The 22371-nt window shown below is 40.9% G+C and overlaps 1 protein-coding gene across 2 annotated transcripts in view; it reads right to left on the bottom strand.

Moving 5' to 3' along the window:
• Positions 1 to 22371, bottom strand: part of FAT3 (FAT atypical cadherin 3) — a gene marked incomplete at its 3' end in the record, with an annotated part of 711881 nt that overhangs the window by 368794 nt on the left and 320716 nt on the right. For both annotated transcript variants that reach the window (XM_081241326.1, XM_081241325.1), the window contains exon 4: positions 18785 to 19099. In XM_081241326.1, coding sequence (XP_081097452.1) covers positions 18785 to 19099 — 315 coding nt within the window. The remainder of the gene's footprint in view (positions 1 to 18784; positions 19100 to 22371) is intronic.

The following is a 22371-nucleotide window of genomic DNA, read 5'->3' as shown; positions in this document are numbered from 1 at the left end:
TATGAGAGAAATAAAGCAGGGAGGGGCATAGGAAGAATTGGGAATTGCAGTACTAGATGGGGTGGGCAAGGAAGGCTGCTTTAGAGGGTGGCACTGGAGGAAGGAACTAGTGAGCCAGTCATGTGGGGGATCAAGGGGAAAAGCATTCCAGGCAGCAGGACCAGAGGGGGCCACAGTCCCAGGGCGAGAGTGTGCCCAAGTGCACAGGTGACAGAAGGCAGGCAGTGAGGAGTGGGGCGTGGAGGGGCAGAGAGGGGCAACCATCAGAACCGTCCTTAGAGGCCAAGGGAAGAACTCGTGCTTTGACCTAGTAAGACCGAAATTTTTTGAGCATCTGTGGTACAGTGAACGTTAATTACAGCACATGCCTCTGACAGTTCAATAAGACATGGGCACAGTGTCTGGCTCACCTCATCTCAAAACCTGTCGGAAGGGAGTTAGTTGCTTCACTGCCATAAGATCCAACCACAAGAATGACCATTCCCGCTCAAACAGGAGCTCCCTGAGGGCTGAGGTGGCCGGCTAACCCTTCCTGCCCCCAGAGGAGGGCGCTGCCCATCGAAAGCACCAGGAGTCTTTGTCAATTCTGAGAGCTTTCCTGGTTGGGGACAGGACTCTGGGAACCTCTACTAAGGGTGATGACTCTGCTAAAGGTCCAGGTTTCACAGTGTGATTTACTTCCTGGGTTGGAGGAGACAGGTCAGGTGATGACAGTCCGTCTGTACTAGGGCATGTTTGATTTGTGGTTAAAACAAGATCCATGGCTCTACATTTACTTTTTTTAAAAATTTTTACTGAAGTATAGTTGATTTACAATGTTGTGTTAATTTCTGCTGTACAGCAAATGGATTCAGTTATATATATATATATATATATACACATTCTTTTTCATATTCCTTTCCATTATGGTTTATCACAGGATACCGAACATAGTTCCCTGAGCTATACAGTAGGATCTCGTTGTTCATCCATCCTATATATAATAGTTTGCATCTGCTAATCCCAAACTCCCACTCCATCCCTCCCCCACCCCCTCCCCCTTGACAACCACAAGTCTGTTCTCTGAGTCTGTTTCTGTTTCAGCTCTACATTTAGTTTTGAAAGGATACCAGCTTCTCCTCACCAACATCCTTTTAGAAATGTATTCACTTTAATGTTTAGCTGAGGACTGTATACCCCAAACAGAACCATCTGAGATTCTTCTTTCCACAAGAGGCCTGACACCAGGGTTCAGGCATGTTCCTCCAGTGCATGGAAGTATTGGTTTACAGTCATTCTTGTCTTAACAAAGAACCCAGGATGCAGGGGAAATTAAAGCTATTTATGGGTAAGGAGCCATTTGTTCAGTAGGGATCAATAAAAATGACATGAAGTACTGCAAAAATTGTAACAGAAGTCTGAAGACCCTGCCTATCTTAAGGGATGACGTGTTATTCCTTTTGCACTCCCAGGGCCTAGCACAGCACCTAACACGGAGAAGGTTTTCCATATGTGTTTGCTGAATTAATTAATTCATAATTATTACATAAGTCAAGGCACAACAATATCATCAACTCATGGAAGGCCAGAAAATACTGAGTTTAGTTACGATGAATTTATGATACAGACCAAACCCACAGGTACACAACACGCTGCTTCCAATATTTTGTTTCTAATGAGGTTTATAGACATCTGGCCATATTTTTATCACAACCCCTTTCTTTATTTTAACTCTCAGGGCAATGGTTGGCCTTCCTCAAAAATAAAGGATCTAAGTAAGATTGCTTAGTAACCGAGATTTGTCTGCTGCTTTTGATTCTCAGGTATAAAATTCTAATTCTAGAGAACTTTTCTATAGGTGGCCTAGGGAGACTTTCATCTTGCAAAAGAGGTTATTCTAAACCTATCTTAGATAAAATTTGTGAGGGTTTTAATACTGTGAAGCATCATATAAATTACAATTATGATTGCAATTATTATTATATCTATTAGCAAAGACCAACTCCCAGTTTCCTCCTGTTTATAAAAGTAAAAGGCATTTCCCAAATAATTACCTGCTTTCCCCGCTCCACATGTCAAATCACATTAAAATCCAACATATTAGAAGGACAGCATCACTGAGGTAGAAGGTCACTGTGACATTGTTTTAACCATGCCCACACCTTTAACCATTTTAGTTAATGTTAAGACCTGGCACAAAATTGATGCTGCAATTCCCAAAGCACTTTGATAACCTAGGATTAACTGATTTTAAAAAAGACTAAGGACCACTTAATTTTCTTTTGTGAACGCTTATGAAATTTCCAGGACTGTGTACATTCTGATGACTTGTAGACTGTGTCAATATAAACTTTCTTTCAATTCCTCAGAGGCAACTGAATCCAGAGATGACATTTTGAAAATAGTTCAAATGTCAAATGGAAGTTTAAACAAAAGCAATTAGTCAGAATTTCAACCATGGTTGGACTTCAGAAAGGTGTAAGCGCTTTTTGCTACAAAAGGAGTTCAGAAATCCCTGAGCAATGTTAATAAATGACACATATTATCCAAAGCATGTATTTCCTTCCCCCCTCCCTCCCTCCCTTCCTTCCTTCCATGTTTCCTTAGAGCATCTGCTGTGTGTAAAGCACTGTTATTGGAATGGAAAACAACTCCCTATTTCCCACTGTACCCTGGTGCCTACTTCAGTGTCTGGCACACAGTAAGGGCTCAACAAACAACACTGAATGTTGAATAAATGAACAAGTAAACAAATGATAAGTAAGAAACACCCCTTTCTACTCTGAAGACTCTTGTTTTCTTATAATACAAATGCCAGCACATTTCTTATACTATGAACAGCCTAAAAAAAACAACAGAACATTTACTTGGCTTTACTTGCTTTTGCCACAGATAGCTTGGATGTTGGAAACCAGAAAACCATACCAGAAGAAAACTAGAAATCACCTCAGAGATTAGCTAATAGGAATCCAAGAAGACAGTGAAAAATGAAGTTGCATAATTGTAGGGAAAGCCTAGTAACTATGACCTATGTCAAAAGAAAAAAAAAGAAAGAAAAGAAAAAAAGAAAATCATCCAGAATACTGTGATATACAAAGGTACTTATATTTAAAAAAAAAAAGTATAGCATGGTTTCCTTTAGGACAAGAGAACATCAGGCAAGAACAATGCTTTGAAGGTACATGAAAAGTTTGAAGGGACAGAAATTACTGGAATAAAAACGTTCTCCCTCAGTCAACAGGGAAAGCTTCAGAGCTCATGAGGTTTATGTGACAGGAGTTTCATGAAAAGAAACCTCCCTCACCATCTTACCATCTATGATTAATTTTTAAAATAAAGTGGGCTTTGAAAATAATTTGTTTCCAACAATTTTCTTTTACTGGAAATGGACCAGAATTGTACCATCCCACATGGTGTTTATACAGAGGCAGACTCTTCACCAAAGCAGTCAGTCCAGAAGAGGAGCAAAAATGGCCCTGTGATCACTGAAATTAATGCCACAAAGCCTGGTTACTGACGCTGTGCACTTTTACTCTGTGGGAGGGGTCTTCAAAGTCACCCTTCAGAGCCTGGTGATTCTCAACCTACTTACTATTCAAATCCCTTATTTATATGATGTCTCAGCAGATGAGAAGCATCAGATTGGAAGACAGAGCCCTGGGAGAGAGAGGCATGCTGATAACAGAAGCCAGTGCTGTCAAGCTGAGCTTAAGTGAGGAAACCCAAACAGTAGTACATTTGATGGCCCCAGACAACCATTAAGATTCCAGAGGGAAATCCTGTATCCATGACAGACTACGTAATTTGCAGGGCCCAGTGCAAAATGAAAGCACCAAGCCTCGTGTTCAAAAATTATTAAGCATTTCCAGATAGTGACAGAAGAGCATTAAACCATACAAGTGGCCCTTCTGAACATGGGCCCTAGGTAACTGTCTGGGTTGTAGGCCCATGAAACCAGAACTGCTGGTATCGTCATGTTCAGCATACTATGCTTGCTGAGTTGCAAGACACATTTAATACACTTTAGAAAGGGATGCAGAAACACAGGGGTTTTATTGTAGTTTGGGCACTTAAAGGTTTTTTTTTTTTTAACTGAAGTATAGTTAATTTATAATGTGTTAGTTTCAGGTGTACAGCAAAGTGATTCAGTTATATATATATATATATATACACACATATATATATATATATATATACATATATATATACATATATATATGTATATTCTTTTTGAGATTCTTTTCCATTATAGGTTATTACAAGAAATTGAGTATAGTTTCCTGTGCCCAGTAGGTCCTTGTTGTTTACCTATTTTATATACAGTAGTGTGTATATGTTAATCCCAAACTCCTAATTTATCTCCCCGCCCCGCCCCATCGCTATGCCCTTTGGTAACCATAAGTTTGTTTTCTATGTCTGTGAGTCTATTTCTGTTTTGTAGATAAGTTAAAGGGTTAAACTTCAGTTACGTGGGAAAACCACTTACGTGTAATTCCTCTATCTTGGGAGGTACTAGATATGACTAAAATTCCAACATGTAACTTCAATAATAAGCTCCAGATTCAGCCTCAAACACAGGTTTTCCCTTTGTTATAAAGTGGTTTCTTGTCTTGTAAAAATAGCCTGTTTGTTTTTTTAGGGCTGAGAAGTTTCCTATTTCTTTGTGTTCCTCCCACACCTATGTACAGAGTCCCAAATCCACAAAGGCATATTCAATCAGAGAGGAATGAAAACACAAAATAACTTAAGCCATCTACTAATTATGATGACCCAGCAAAGCATTGATAGAGGTCTATTGAAACCATCTCTGGTATTTCTAAACATATGCACGTAAATATAAATCCACCAGGTATATTTGATTAACTATAGAAGTGAGACTTCGGAGACTGATTATCAAAGCCCACTTTACATTGAAAATCATTTCATTGGACACTAAAAACACTTAAATACAAAATTATAGAAATATGTCTAAATCTAATTTCATAATAAACCATTTTAATAAATAACCCTATTTCCCGTGCATGAACATCATTTCTTCAGAGAAAAGCATTTCTCACTGTGACAGAAAACAATTTAACTAAGTAAAAAAATGAACAATTTAGTATGTACATCGCCAAGGTAAAGTATGTCTTTATAAAATAGGAAATTTTACAGAGAAGAGAAATTAACTTAAGTGGTAGGAGGTAAAATTGGATGTCTTCCTTAACTGAAGTATCTGTAATGGCAATATATTTAAAAACGGTGCACTGGCAAAGGCTCAGCACTTTCTACCTGTAATAGTAAGTTTCTAAAATGATGGATTTATTATTTTACATCTCCTCACTCATGATCTCAGATGTTTTCCGTCCGAAAATAGCCTATAAATATTATAACATTTATTATTGCCGGAAAAATGTCCCGTATAAGCCCTTAATATTATTTACTTAATCTATTCATTTTAAAGCTGTGTGACAGCAGCAGTGAATGACAGCTGATGGTGAAATAATTCTGCACTATGAGATCTTAAAGAGTAGGGTTCTTGTTTTATCATCCTTGGACCCTCTATGCCTAGCACAGTATACTAGTGTACAGTAAGCACTCGTAAACAAATGAACATTTAGTATATATCTGATACCTTCAAGGCATTTAATCAGACTGATTCTTCATCAACTTTTAAGAAAGTATTCTTTATGAAGCACATTTTGATGAAAGTCAAGAATGTTGGATGCATTTAATAATAACTATGATAGCTAACATTTGTTGAGCGCTTCATATGTACAAGGCTTAGCTAAGTGCTTGATAAAATACATTGATCTGTTAAATCTTAGCAACAACTGGGTTAGTATCCCCATTTTCCTGATGGACAACCTGATCCATAAGAGGTTAAGAAACTTGTCTATCACCATAAGGTTAGTATGTGAACGAGACGGGGCGCCAATCCAGGAAGAATCCATGCTTCTCATGGGTGTACTTGGCGAATTTCACAGAGTGAAACTCAGAGAAAACAGGTGGTTGTCATGCACATCTTGTTCAAAAGATTAAGGATAAATGGGGTTGTCTAAAACAGGATAATTTGCTTTTAACAGAATTGTTGGCAAATTTTCCTATGGAACACTACAGATAAAATTTAAACCAGCAAATATCTAAGAACTAGTAATAAAGAGAGACAGGGCTTAATCCAAGCACACACTGGAGACCACAGATATTTTAGGTCATGACCCACAGAATTTCACAAATAAAAGATGAAAGGTGATGGTCAACATTCAAGCTAATGTAGATGAAAAATCCCAGCAATAATGTGACTTATAAGGACAAACGCCTTTCACTGATTTCTCCCCTAATTACTAAATCTAAAGGCTTCTTTTAGGCTTTAACCTTTGTGCACAACTGACATTAGAGAACACTTCTTTTTTCTTGAGCCTCTCTCCTGACATGGTTTCCACAGCAAGTCTTTTATGGTCCTTTTATTTACGAAAGAGACACCTATACCAAACTTTAATGGAAAAAAGTATGTATTATTACTGCAGGGTACATTAGAGAATCTAAGGGCAAAGAGTACAGCTGAGTGTCACTAACACCTGGACCAGCCATTGGAAAGCCTTCAGGGTCAAGCCTATCAGAGCCTGTCTGTCTCTCCCTCAGCTGTTTCATGCCCACAGCCTCTGTCTTAGTCCGTTTGGATGGCTCTAACAAAATATCATCAGCTCACTGTTTTATAAACAACAGAGATTTATTTCTCACAGTTCTGGATGATGGAAGTCCAAGATCAAGATGTGGTAGATTCGGTGTCTAGTGAAGTCCCACTTCCTGAATCTTCTAGCTGCATCCTCACATGGCAGAAGGGGAGAGGGATCTCCCTGAAGTTTCTCTTATATGACACTAATCCTATTCATAAGGGCTCCACCATCATGAAGTAATTACTACCCAAAGGCCCCACCTTCAAATACTACCACAACAGTGATTATTTCAGCATATGAATTTTAGGGAGACACAAACATTCAGCCACAGTTGTCAGGTTTACAACTCTTCAATTCTACCCCCACTAGAGATTATCTCTGAATCCCAGCAATAAATTCCTGGGAGAGAGAATCTTTGTCCCAGTGTCAAGGAGGGAAGGATTGGGGGTCAGTACTCAGAGAAAAGGGATGATGTTGTGGGCTACACAGATATCTCTAACGTTATTTATAACAAGGTATCTTCTCTGTGAGATTTCAAGCCTGATGCTCCTTTTCACTACACCCTGAAGACTGTCTTCACCTCTTGTGTTCACCCCTTCTCAGAGTTACCAAGTTCCAGTTAACTGTATTTCTAGTCTGTCTGTCCTATCAGTCCCCTCCTTTTCTTCCCTTCAATGTCACTGTCAAAGACTCAAAGACTTAATCATACAATATGGATGCCAAATTAGCTAAAATAAACTCCATACATATGAAGACAATATCACTTTACATTTACTGAGAATTTACTACATGCTAAATGCTTATTAAAGTACTTTACATATATTAACTCATCTAATCTTGGTGGCGAGCCAATTCATTAGTTAATGAACTTATCCCCATTTTCACAGTGGAGTAAACTGAAGCTCAGAGAGGTTAAGTAATGTGCCCAACATCACACAGCTAAGAAGTGGTAGAGCTGGGATTCAAATGCAAAGACATCTGATTTCAGTGTCCAATCTCTTGGACACTACTCCTTGTGGCTTCTTTCCTCCCAGTGTTATTATGAAGCCCGACCATGATAATGAATGGCAAAGTGCTAAACAGACATTTGTCCTTGTGCTATTAAGTCACGAGACTACTATCAGTAACTCACCCCAGGTTGGTTTTGTAATTTTATTGTTAGATTTCCATATGCTTTCCTAGAATAATCTACCTCAACGTGAATAAAATTTATGGATTTTTAAAACACTTGTTCATTTTTATAAGAATGTCGAGAAACTAGGAACAAAGTCATTTAAAAATGACAGCAAATACCAAGGCCAGACTATAAAGTAGCAACAATACTAAAACTGGACTTTGGGTTCTCAAGGTCAATGGTGAAACTACACTTCATCCTGTATTTACTTTTCAGGCAGAAACTTCCAGTGTTTTGAAAGAAAAGTGCTTCCAGAGAATCCACTTTAAATGATTGAAAAGTGACAAAATAAATGAGACTCTGATGAGATTCTGATTTATGAAGCACACCAATGACACTGAATAGTAACTTACACATGGCCTTGTGAGTTACATAAAAATACTCCCACAATTGGCCGCGTGGGGCATGAGAGCACCACCCACGGATGATCTTTCAGGGGTCCTGAAATGATTATAGCAACTCAATGCCACACAAATCACTCAGCAAATCCCCTATCCCTTTTATTTATTTATTTTTAAATTTTTCATTGTAGTATAGTTGCTTTACAATATTGTGTTAGTTTCTACTGTACAGCAAAGTGAATCAGCTATACATATATCCCCTCTTTTTTGGATTTCCTTCCCATTTAGGTCACCACAGAGCATTGAGTAGAGTTCCCTGAGCTATACAGTAGGTTCTCTCATTAGTTATCTATTTTATACATAGTATCAATAGTGTATATACTATCCCTTTTAGAATTCCCCAAATCATTCAACTTAACCAGATCATAAGAACTGCAAAACAAACAAAAACGATCTATCTAACTAAAGCCTGGATTGACTAATGCAAAAACTGCTAAAATTCTTAGGTTCCATCATAAGCGACATCATATGATGTTTGTCTTTCTCTGCCTGGCTTACTTCCCTTAGTATGATAATCTCTAGGTCCATCAGTGTAACACTTATATACGGAATCTAAAAAACAAATGATACGAATGAATTTATATACAAAACAGAAATAGACCCACAGACATAGAGAAAACTTATGGTTACCAGAGGCAAAGGCAAGGGAGGGATAAATGAGGAGTTTGCGATTAACATATACACACTACTGTATATAAAATAGATAAACAACAAGGACCTACTGTAGAGCACAGGGACCTCTACTCAGTATTTTGTAATAACCGAGAAGGGAAAAGAATCTGAAAAAACATATATATGTATGTATAACTGAATCACTTTGCTGTACACCTGAAACTAACACAACATTGTAAATCAAGTATACTTCAATAGGAAAAAAATCTGAACAATATATTAAAAAAAACCCTGGAAAATAAACCCTGCTAAATTTTTAACATTTGGTGTAGTAAGAAGAGCACCACATACTATGAGTCCTTGGTTATACCAACCACCTTTACTCCCTCAGGAGAACTCAAGCTTCCCACCTGTACCCTTGGACTGCCCCTTGCATAGTTTCCAGGGCCTGCTGTAAAGAAGTACCACAAACTTGGTGGCTGAACACAACAGAAACTTCTTCTCATAGAGTTCTGGAGGCTAGAGGGTGAAAATCAGGGTGTCAGCTGGGCCACACTCCCTCTGAAGGGAGCCAGTCCTTTCCTGGCTTCTGGTGGATGCTGGGAATCCTTGGCATTCCTTGGCCCATGGCAGCATACCTTCAATCTCTGCCTCTATCTCCAGCTTCCCACGGCCATCTTCCCTCTGTGTCTGTGTCTATGTATCCAGCAGTCCTTCAATTAGGGTCCACCTTAATGCAATGGACCTCATTTTAACTTGATTACATTTACAAAGACCTTATTTCCAAATAGGGTCACATTCATGGGTACAGGGGGATTAGGACATCAACATGTCTTTTGGGGGGACCGAGTTCAATCCCTAAATACCTGCAAAACAAAGAGTACAATCATCGAAAATAATTCCCTGAGCACCAGAGTCCTCAGATCATTAATGCATTCATTGAGTTGCTCACGTTTTCACTTTCAATGGCATATGTCTTTAGCATTGGGGACCATTAATCAGAGCAATCCTAGTTCTGTATGACCAGCTGGGTGACTTTGGGCAGGTCACCAAGGTGCCCAGAGGCCCAGTTTCTTCCCAGGACTGTGGTGAGAGCTAAATTAGATAATATGTGAAAACATAGGTCTGGCTCGGGCACAGAGCAGACCTGCACTCTGGCTTCCCTGGCTTAAGGTTCCTCTTCTCACCTTTCCATCACCCCTGGGAGGGAGGGGCACACACCAGGGAGTATCCAGGAGTCCCCCTAACAATGTCGGGGAAGAATGAAGAGAGGCAGGCAGTGGTTTCAATTAAAATTCACTGTTTCTCTCAGAACAGAAGAAAGTAATAAACCAATGCAGTAAATTACTGCTGTGGAATTAATGCCCAGATAAAAGAAATAAAAGGGAAATTTATGACATTAATCAATCCTTTTTTTCATATATACATATAACTCCATCGTCTGCTTTATTTACATGACTCTAACACCCTCCCAAATAATTCTCAGTAATTTCCAGCAGCAGCTACACCTGCCGCTGAGCCCCAGGAGCAGGCTGGGTATCTACCGGAGATCTAGGAACACTGCCCCTCCCTCCCACCCCTCCTCAGTGGGCTAGAGGACATTAAAGAGCATGGAGGCCCAAGCAGTACCACCAGCCACACAGAATGAGCAGCATTCATCGACTTGGGGAGGCACCTCTGAGCTACCTGCATGCCCAGGGGCGGTTCCCAGCCAGGCATCTCTTCGCTCCAGCTCCTGTCTGTTCAGTCTTCCCTCCCTTTTACCCAAGTTCCTCATACCTGCCTGGAATTCAATTTTATAAAAGTCAAGACCTGAAGCTCTTTTTTTCCAAGTAACAGTCATATTAATTCAAAGATCCGAATCTGTTTCTCATGAATGCTGTTACCTAATTAGAAGAGCTGTCCATCGAAACGTGACTCAATTTGGGGGTCAAAGTCTTCTTTCCTATTACTGATGGTGGCACCAGTTAGAAAAGTCTTCACAACCTATGGTGTATCCAAGGACGGTGATCTGAGACACTGGTCTAAGTCCCCACAATCTACCAGTTCCCTGAGGCTTGTAAATGAACACTGCATATTTACAAGGGATGCCAAAGACCTCAGAGAGCCTTAATCTAGATACAGGACTGCAGACTCCCCAACTGAGGGCAAAAGGTTTTTTTTTTTTTTTCCCACTCCCTTTTATTCCAGGGAAGTAACAATCCTCATATTTATCTGTCAGAAGGCTGACATTAAGCAGGAACAGGATTTGGAGCTACTTAAGTATTTCAAGGGAATAAACTCTGGGACCCTCAAAATAACCCCTTGATGCTGTTTTCTGAAGAACGCTGTGCAAAACTGACTTTGATGAGATTCTGTCCAAACACTCAGATTTGAGAAAACAATAACTTCCTCCACTTTCATTCTGTTGGAAGTTTTGTTATTGTTTTGTTCTTTTTTTGCTAATGGATTTGATTTCAAATATTCATAAAGCCTTTAAAATACAAAGAACCCGGAGTGAGAGGGAAGTGAGAGGGGAGTGAGAGGCAGCTTTGGATTTCTTCCTTTTTTATTTTATATCATTTTATTATTGTTAATAATATACATTTGCACCTGTTTCTATATATAGATATATGCACACAAGCACTTTTTGAAAATGTTAACAATACCACCACACCTCCCTAATTAGTTACTCATTTTGTAGGGTGTTTTGTTAAGGGCAAGTGAAATAGAGTCTTGGAAAATATTCCACATTAGTTCGGTGGTTTTCAACAGGGGCATTTTTTACCCCAGGGGATGCTTGACAATGTCTGGAGGTATTTTGGCTGTCACAACTAGGGGAAGGGGCACGACTGGCATCTCGTAGGGGCCCAGAAATGTTGCTAAACATCGTATAATGCCTAGCACAGCTCCCCAAACAAAGACTGATCCAGTCCAAAATGTCGAAAGTACTGAAGTTGAGAAACTCTGAAATCGGTACTTACAGTCACAAGCAGCATCCAAAAAACAAAAAAAAACCAAAATCAAGCCACAGGAAGGCAGAACCTGAGTCCACTCTAGGTGAAAGCACACTCTCCTTTGCAATGTCCCCCTCTGCACCCTCAGAACCCCCCACCCCCAGTCCACACTTACGAGTTGATCAAATGGGGAAATGCAGAGTCTCCCCAGTGATACAATGACAGTGCAGAAAAGTTCCCTTTGTCCTTGTTCACGTGAAGCACATTCACAGGGATGCAAAGGTCACTGCTGAATTTAAATAACCTCCTGTGATCAATCTGCATGAGGCCGATTTGTTCTACTGGACTCGTTGGATTAAATGAACACAATTTAATGTTCTATAGGACAAGGCCTCCTTTCATGGCTGAAAGAAGGAGCAAGGGTGATTTACAGTTTCATACGTACTTATTCGCTACATTATCTGCTTTGTGCCTGGACTTATGAATATCAACTCATCATCCCGCAGTCATTTCTACCCATTCAGGAGAATTTAGCTTTCCATTAGGAAGAAACAAGGAACAAGAGACTGTAACAAGGGATTTCTGCAATGTTCACTTGAAAGAAAAATCATCAATATTTGTCGCCTTGTCCTTCACCTTGTGTGTTTTCTTCTTTTTAATCTCTGATGTTATAACATAAAGCCAGGTCTCCTTCTGTTTTCCAGGAAAAGGTGGTTTGTTAAGCAGATTATCCCCAAATACAGCTGGGCATCAACAGAAGGCTTAGCTTACTTACGATACCAGATTATTTTTAAGCACCACTCTTTTATGAGTCATCACTCTTTTTATGATAAACTAATATCAAATGTTTGCTGATTCATTAAAGTATTTCTGAATTCTATTTAGCAACAGTTTCTTCTTAATGTTATATATTTGGAAACAAGAGAAGTGTATCCAAACATTAATATAACCCAGAATTTTTATTAACCACAAGTCTTAGGTATCACAGTGTTTTTGCTCATGGACCATTAAAGAGACAGAATTTTCATTTTTCTCTACTCCATAAAACAGAACGTATAAGCAAGGGTATGAAAGTTGATTCTGGGGGTGGGTACAGAGAGCACTTTGCATTCATGGTCAAATTTCAAAACCCCAGCACTGTAAGTCAAGAGTATACACCTGAAACTAACACAACGTTGTAAATCAACTACACTCCAGTAAAATTTAAAATAAAAGAGTGTACGGATAAATTACAAAGTTGGCTACCTTGTCCTCAGGTCATCTCTCAGAACTGTTACCTCCCTCTTTCATTTCTCTTTGGATACTGAAGTCTAGAGTCTTGCTAACCTAGTTTTCAGGGGAGCAATGCCAGCATCACATAAGAGCTTGTTAGAAATGCAAATGATCGAGCTCCACCCCAGGAATCCATAGTCTAACAAGCCTGCCAGTCGATCATCATCATGCTGAAATATGATCTAGATTTTTCTCTCTCTGTTACTCCTCCAGGTAACACTTACCAGCTTCATCTTATACTGTACACTGAAAGGCAAGCTGATACTATTTATTTATTTGTTTGTTTGTTTTTGGCCACGCAGTGCAGCAGGCTGGATCTTAGTTCCCCAACCAGGGATGGAACCCATGCATGCCCCCTGCAGTGGAACCAGAAAGCATGGAGTCTTAACCACTGGGCCGCCAGGGAAGTCCCAAGCTGCTATTATTTAGAGTTGGTTAAAAAACTAATGACGTCCAATATTATAATAAGTTATCCCTCCTCTTTGTATAGGGAAAAATGTCTAAGCCCGAGGGAATCAGTCGTTAAGGTTAGGCTTTGAGGTATTCCTACAGCACACATGCTTTTGAAAGGTTCACTTTCTGTCAGCTCCCCTGAGAAGAGGAGAGGGCAGCAAGTCTTCCTACACATAAGTATGCTTTGGTCAGGTTAATCCCAAGAGACTCACACAAAGTGAAAGCAAGCTGAGCTTCACCTCCGCTCAAATTTAGGTGGCAATGCCAGCGGCCAGAGCATGGACCAAAGGGAGACATCCCAACTGAAGGAAGGAATTTAGAAAGCCCATGCCCTGGCTAGTGAACCATCAAAAGGTCTGGATTAAATAAGGCTCACTTTCAGAGATACAGGCTCTTAATACAGCATACCCTAATCCTGGATCTATGTTTAACAGAGGCAAAGAAAATAATAAAGGGCTCTATCTTAGGTATGTTTTTTCCCTCTAAAAGGTTATTTTATTAGGCCTCTCAGAAGGAAGATATAAGACCCAGGGCTTTTAAAAATCTAAATATCATCAAACAAGAATAAAAGAGATGTGCATAGTTGCTACTTCTAATGTCTTCCAACACTCCAGACATTTATGAGTCTTTTAAAATTCCTTTTCTAATGATATAAAGCCTCTCCAACTAGCTCAAGTAGCAACGAATGGGTTTTCAAGGTCAGCTTAACTTGTTCATAGTCCCTGGGTAATTTTCTCGCTTCTCTCTTTGCAGACTGATCCATTCTTCAGGGTCCATTTCAGGGGTCTGCAAAGTCCTCACACCATCCTCTCCTACTCCAGCTGGCACTGAGCTCTGCCCCACCCAGACATGTTATCCTGTTCACAGCTTATATTCCACAGAGTTTGACCATTTATTTTTTATAAACTGCCTTACATTCTTACTAAAGTGCGTAGTATGTGTGATGGTCCTATTTTTCCCATGAGAATAAATTCCCTGAATGCAGTAATGTCTTATACTTCTGTTCTATCACCCATCCCACCAATACCTGGGGTCTAGAACAGCAGTGGCACACAGTAGTGCATAATACACTTTATAAAACCCCGTGGAAGGTTCCAGTGCTACACACTGATTAGGAAGGAAAGATATCACCGCCTTTCAAGTATGTCTCCTTTGCAGCAACATGGCTATACCTAGAGATTATCATACTAAGTGAAATAAGCCAGAGAAAGACAAATATCATATATCACTTATATGTGGAATCTTAAAAAAATGATACAAATGAACTTATTTACAGAATAGAAACAGACGCATAAACATAGAAAACACACTTATGTTTATGAAAGGGGAAAGGGGGTGATAAATTAGGAGTTTGAGATTAACAGATACACATTACTATATATAAAACAGATAAACAACAGGGTCCTACTGTATAGCCCAGGGAACTATATTCAATATCTTGTAATAACTTATGATGGAAAAGAATCTGAAAAGAATATATATATATGTATGTATAACTGAATCACTTTGCTGTACACCTGAAACTAAGACAACAATTTAAATCAACTATACTTCAAAAAAAAGACAGGGGGGTTCGGGAGAAGTATGCTTGCAACTCACACAAACTTGACTCTAGTGGGGAAAACAGGATGATTAATAATAATAAAAACAACAATATTTATTGAGTGCTCCACTAAATGCTGGCATGCTGGCACTGTGCCAAATGGTTCCCATACTGCAGACACAACTACAATAAACATTCTGAAATCCTAGAGGAACTTCCCACACCTGTTCCCCAATTCAGCCTGGATGACCACTCAGCAGCCAGCTTGGATTTCGTTACAAGTGCTGGAAGGAAGCATTTAAGTTCCTGCTCACCCAGAGAGACAGGTGAGCACCAGCCTGCTGGGTGTCTCCCGCTCAGAACACGTGGGTAGGACTCCCGTTACTGACTAGTTAAGGCAGGCACATGCAGGAAGCTGCCTTTGATTAAAATCACCTGTTCAGCCTGGAATTAATCAAGGGTTCTCTGTACAGGCCAGAAAGGACCTCAGAGCATTACAGCTTTTGTTTTTCTTCTTAAGCCACAGGAATTACTAGAGAAAGTCCACAGACTACTGACTCTACGTGATTTTAGGTCTGGTAGGAAACCAAAAAAACAGTTCTTTAGGTAGAGAACAGAGTGTTCATTAGAGAAATCTCTCTCCCTTTCTGGGTCCCGGACGCCTGTTAGCTGCTGCAAGCTGTGGACCCTAAGTATTGACATTATTCGAGTTCACATTAATCATGTTAATCTTTATTTATTATGTAGCACATTGCCAAAGCAAAATGGAACTCTATAAATTTCAGCTCTACCACAGAGGAAGGAATGAAAGGTCAGTTTATCGGAGCCCACACCAGTTGAAAAAATCTAAAGCATAAATATTACCTAAATATACCAGTTAGGTACACCTCTCCCTTCATTCCTGAAAAATGTTACATTTACGTAACTATTGCAGACAAAGGACTTTAGAGAGACAGGAAGTATGCCAAAAATTAAGCCATCTCTTTGGAGAGCTTGTTGAATCGGATGGAAATTGCTGCATAGGCAGCATTATATTTAGAGCAACAAGCTTAACAAGGGTTACACCAGGCTCATGGTTCTGCGAATCTCAATAGAAATAAGAAGAGTAATAACATGACTCTTCTAGAACTTTGTAGTTCACCAATGGCCTTCAAACACATCATGAATTCAGACTTCTTGAGCAACTCGTATGAAGTAAGCAAGGTCATTTTCATTTTCTAGATAAGAATCTGAGGTCCGAGGAGAATAACTGATGTGCCTGTAATCAGAGTTACAGCAATCAGGATTGGGTATCAACTCTCTTTGCAGTTTCACTGTGCCAGGCACTGTGGTAAGCATTTTACTTGAGGACCACTTTGTGCCTTGCAATTATCCTTTCTCACTAAAAACCGAAGTTCAGAGAGGTTCAGGAACCTGCCCAAGCTCACAGAGCCCAGAGTGTCTGATTTAGTCTATGTTTTCCCTGCTGTGGTTCGTGATGTTTCCCAGTTAGAAGTGCAGAGCAAGGGTTTGAAAACCAGTACTTCTAATCCCAAATGCTACCCTCCTCCATGAAACACTCCCTAACTACCACTCTTGCCCACCCCATATTGAGTGAAACTCCTCTACCATAATCAGTTATTGCAAACTTTCACTCTACTTTCACTCTATCATAAATATTGGTCAGTTAGTAATTTCACGTACCTTGGGTCACTGATAGGCTTGGGCCATCTCTTAAGTTTATAACTCTCTCTATAAGATCCTGTTTGGAAACTAGTAGGCACAATAAATGCTTGGTGAATGACTAAACGGATAAACAAAATCCAGTGTTTTCTTATCGTGTGTCTGAGAATTACAAAGTGTGCTATATGTTCCTTTTAGACTATTAGAAAAGTTGGTCTAAAATGTCATTCCTGGCACAAATCCTTTTTAAAAATCTATAGCTAGGACAGAGAAATTATAAATATGATTAAGGCTCTTATGTAATACAGTCCAAATTTCGATAATACAGGAATTTCTGAAAATCCAAGGGCAAACTTTTCAAAGCTAGATAAAAGACAGCTTTAGTTACATGAGTCTCCATGTTCTTCTCTGCAAATAGTGCGTGGTCTATGGTCTTCACTTCCAGTCCAAATTATTCCCTGTGACGTTTATTCTTTCTTTAATTTCAGCCATGAGTGGAGGAAGAGACCAGTTGACATTGCCCTTGTGCAGTGTCTTTTATAAAAGAGGGTGCTGGGTTCACTCTTACTGACTCAAGTGCCAATGGAATCAAGAGGGAGGATTCGGAATATGACTGGGGTGTTTCAGGCTCCACAGGGGCTGTGAAGTGTGAAGACATATATGTCCTCAACTTCTTTCCTGTGATTTTTTTTGTCTTTGTTCTTTTTCCCTCTTGATCTTCTCAAGTATCTGAATTCATTTCTCTGTCACCATATTATACAGAGCTCTTGGCTACAGTGAGAAAGTGAATCAGGAGGGTGGGGGTCCTCACGTGCATGGGAGGCTCCCCGTACTTAAGAGGGTGTTGAAAAGATGGGCGTGGCTCCGGTTCTCTGAGTCTTCTACTTTAAGTTCAAGGACGCCTGAATTAGACACTGATAGCTGATGACCACTCTCTGTCTTCTAATGAAATTAAAGTCAGATCCTGATTCAACACTATTCAAATGCTAAACTCTGATTAACAAAATGACTGACCCACTCATAATTAGAAAAAAATCAATAGTTTCAAAAAAAAACCCTTGGCATTCTCTTTAAATTATGTTAATGGGAACCTGGCATTTATAAAATGCTTGGCATCAGTTATATGTTTCTACTTGAACAAACATGAGCAGGAGAAATAACTATCAACTCAATCAGTACTTTGTTAGGAAAGTGAGGCATGTCCCAACCAACAAACATCAATCACCTAGCCTAACTTTTGACCAATATCAACTCACCCAGAGTGAGATAGCTATAGTATCTTCTAATTCTTCTAAATTTCATTTAATTAAAACTCTATCCATCACAACTCTCACTGAGTGTTTTACCTGCTTGTTCAGATCTAAAAGAGGAAAATCACAAGAAAGCAACAAACTTCTGAGATTTACTCTGCAAAGCACTTTTTTCCAGTATATGTACTTGTCTCAGAATGCATTCAACCAAACTCCACACCTGCCCTTTCTGGTCCTTAGTCAACAAGTTAAGTTTTCGGTGCACTCTCTAGAAACTTTTTGAGCAAAAACCAAGAACACTAAAATGTGTATGTTTTATGTAAAGATTTAGATACTGGAAGTTCTACTAAACACTGACATTTCATTGATGGGTAGTACAGAAATCACAAAACATCTGGGGCTTAAAGTTAAGGCTTTAAGGAGATTATTTATGGCATGCTGGACTAAGGCCAAGCAAGGGAGAAGTTCCTAGAAAGAGAGGTGTGACAAAGCCAGCTACCCATAGAACCCAGCATGGCCCAGGTTACTCTCTCCCAAGATAGAGAAAGGGGGCAGCTGGCTCTCTGAATGGCTTAGGAACCACGTTTTACAATTATGAGTAAAGCAAATCTAAGGCTTCCTGTGAAAGCCTACGATTTCTCTTAGATCACTTCACCTCAATGTCAGTTGGAATTAAAACATACCAAACCAGACAGGTAAAACGCTCACCTTTTCAAGCAGTTCCCAGAAAGGAGAATGCTGTTCTCCACACAATAAAATAAATAAGAGGGTATAGCAAGTGTCAGACTCATGAATTTAAAAGTTGTGGACTAACAACTAAAAACAGTCATACGAGCATTCCCTTACCTGTTTTGATGTTGATGGCAAAAAAGTTCTGAGGATTCCCACTTGTAATCCTGTATGTCAGTTTTTCACTGGAACTAGAGTCAGGGTCCTCAGCCTGGATCTGAATGACAGATATATCCTTCGGAGAGTTTTCCATGACAACAGGATAATAAATAGGTTCAGAGGTCAGCGGGGCATTGTCATTCACATCTTCAATTTCAATGTAGACCTCAATCGTGGAATAGAGTGGAACAACGCCCCGATCTGTGGCGTACACAGTCAGCCAGTATGACCCTGTTGTCTCTCGATCAAGAATGTCTGCCGTAGAGATGACTCCTAAGAGAAAGCAGGGAAAGTGTAACTGCTATAGCAAAACAGGAAGACATTGTCAATCACCCCAAACTGAAAACGGCTGTGCTAAGTGATCTTGGCATATGAAAAAAAAAAAAATCCATCACACAAAATTAAATGAAGATGTTTCTCTTTACATCAGAAAACTATTTTCTGCAAAACTGTACTAACCAGTCCTTCTACCATTTGAGAAGTATAATTATATTCACAAATACTTTATTTCAATTTCGGGGATAGACGTATCTATACATACACACACACACACACACACACACACGAGACAGCTGGGAGCAATGGGAAGAGAGTAGGCTAGAGGTCAAAACACTTCCCATGGGGCTTCCCTGGTGGCGCAGTGGTTGAGAGTCTGCCTGCCAGTGCAGGGGATGCAGGTTCGTGCCCCGGTCCGGGAAGATCCCACATGCCGCGGAGCGGCTGGGCCCGTGAGCCATGGCCGCTGAGCCTGCGCGTCCGGAGCCTGTGCTCCGCAACGGGAGAGGCCACAACAGTGAGAGGCCCGCGTACCGCAAAAAAAAAAAAAACACCACTTCCCATAATGCATGGGGAATCAGTGCACTATCACATCAAAATTTCCATCTGACCTGACGTCGAATTGATTTCCTATACAACAAAGAGCTTTCCCGGGATACATTATTTTGTCTGTTCATTCACAAAAATGAAAAAGACCTTTAAAATATTCTTTTGCCTGTTAGGATAGAAACTACTTTGCATGCAAAAGTACAAAACTCCTTGATACTATTTCTGTACAAATCTAATGTCACATTTGTTCCAAAAGAATCAGAGAAGAAGCCGTAAGCCATACTAACATACTTTCTGAATGAGCTCTAGCCCCCTCAAGAACTCTACAGAGGGCACTAAATAAACTCTAAGCCACTTTGAGGGATACTCAGGGACAGTCATTTTAAATTAGGATCAGAAAAATGCCCAGTCTGCTCCCTTCCACCTTTCCCATTTCATGGTTGAAACAAGCACCAACCAGGAAATCAAACATCTGACAGAAAAGCTAAAGAGAAAATGCTGTGCTCTTGAATATCTTTACAGCCCTCATGCAAACCACCAAGGCTATAGAAAGTTACTACAGGAACTCTTAAGTACTTTCCACTGTGATGGGAAAACTCTGGGATTCAGCTTATAAAATCTCTAAAAGTAGTCAGGATACACCTGGAAGGCGTGTAATTCATGTAAACCTTTATACCCTAAAAAAGATCCATGGAAGAAGCCAAGAAACACTTCTCCAGTTCTGACCTGAATCTTATATCCTCTGTACTCCTGTTGGATTAGGCACATAATTTGGCCTGTAGATCTTGCATAAGCAAACTGCCAAGTATAGCACCTGGGAGGGAGGAGGGCATCTTTCCAAAAACAGGCCAGAAAAGTGAAGGTTGCCTGTAATTCAGAACAGCTATACGATTCAAAGGGAGATCGCCCAACTGATGTTGAAGTTTCAGTTCTAAAGTTATCCACCAAAGAACTCTGTAAGCTTTATAATTCTCTCTTATAATGAGGGCATCAAGTCTCAAATGTGAGTACGGAACTTGTCCAAGGTCACATAGCTAGCTGCAGAAGAACCCGGATCTGTCTGCCTCGAATGACCCAGTTTCAACCCACACTCCATGACTTACTACATCTTTGACCCTGTACAAGGTGTTTGAACCAAGCAAGCCTAGTTCTATCACCCATATCTCAGTGCTGTGGTGGCAATCATGTAATTAAATGTATGCCGAGAGTTTGGCAAAATGCTTGCAACACAGTAGAGGCTGAGTATATGTTAAATCAATATGAATCAAAAGCAATACCCAGACTTCCGGGAAAGATGGCGGAAGAGTAGGACGCGGAGATCACCTTCCTCCCCACAGACACACCAGAAATACATCTACACCTGGAACAACGCCTACAGAACACCTACTGGACGCTGGCAGAAGACCTCAGACCTCCCAAAAGGCAAGAAACCCCCCATGTACCTCGGTAGGGCAAAAGAAAAAAGAATAAACAGACAAAAGGATAGGGACAGGACCTGTGGGAGGGAGCTGTGAAGGAGGAAAGGTTTCCACACAGTAGAAGCCCCTTCGCGGGCGGAGACTGCGGGTGGCGGAGGGGGAAGCTTCGCAGTCGCTGAGGAGAGCGCAGCCACAGGGGTGCGGAGGGCAAAGCGGAGAGATTCCCGCACAGAGGATTGGTGCTGAACGGCACTCACCAGCCCGAGAGGCTTGTCTGCTCGCCCGCCGGGGTGGGCGGGGCTAGGAGCTGAGTCTCGGGCTTCGGTCGGAGTGCAGGGAGAGGACTGGGGTTGGCGGCGTGAACACAGCCTGAAGGGGTTAGTGCGCCACGGCTGGCCGGGAGGGAGTCCGGGAAAAAGTCTGGACCTGCCGAAGAGGCAAGAGACTTTTTCTTCCCTCTTTGTTTCCTGGTGCACGAGGAGAGGGGATTAAGAGGTCTGCTTAAAGGAGCTCCAGAGACAGGCGCGAGCCGCGGCTAAAACAGTACGGACCCCAGAGACGGGCGTGGGACGCTGGGGCTGCTGCTGCCGCTGCCAAGAGGCCTGTGTGAGAGCGCAGGTCACTGGCCACGCCCCCCTTCCGGGAGCCTGTGCAGCCCGCCACTGCCAGGGTCCTGTGATCCAGGGACAACTTCCCCGGGAGAACACACAGCGCGCCTCAGGCTGGTGCAACGTCACGCCGGCCTCTGCCACCGCAGGCTCACCCCGCACTGCGTACCCCTCTCTCCCCCTGGCCTGAGTGAGCCAGAGTCCCCGAAGCGGCTGTTCCTTTAACCCCGTCCTGTCTGAGTGAAGAACAGACGCCCTCTGGCGACTGACACGCAGAGGCGGGGCCAAATCCAAAGCTGAGACCCGGGAGCTGTGAGAACAAAGAAGAGAAAGAGAAATCTCTCCCAGCAGCCTCAGGAGTAGCGGATTAAAGCTCCACAATCAACTTGATGTACCCTGCATCTGTGGAGTACCTGAATAGACAACAAATCATCCCAAATTGAGGAGGCGGACTTTGAGAGCAAGATTTATGATTTTTCCCCTTTTCCTCTTTTTTTTTTTTTGATCTGTGACTTTTTATTAATTCTCAAGCCTTATGATCAGATAACTTACAAATCTGTGCTAATGATAGAGCTCCTCTACCGTAACCCTTCTGAGTTGGCAAAAGCATCATTACCAATCACACATCTACAGTAGTTCTACAGTTGTGTTTCTGAATACCTCTTTAAAAGACAATCCTGAATTATAATTAATC

Source organism: Mesoplodon bidens, assembly GCF_964165515.1.
Source record: "Mesoplodon bidens genome assembly, chromosome: 7".
Taxonomy (NCBI): domain Eukaryota; kingdom Metazoa; phylum Chordata; class Mammalia; order Artiodactyla; family Ziphiidae; genus Mesoplodon; species Mesoplodon bidens.
The sequence above is the reverse complement of the archived record's forward strand: the minus strand, read 5'-3'. Positions and strand labels throughout refer to the sequence as shown.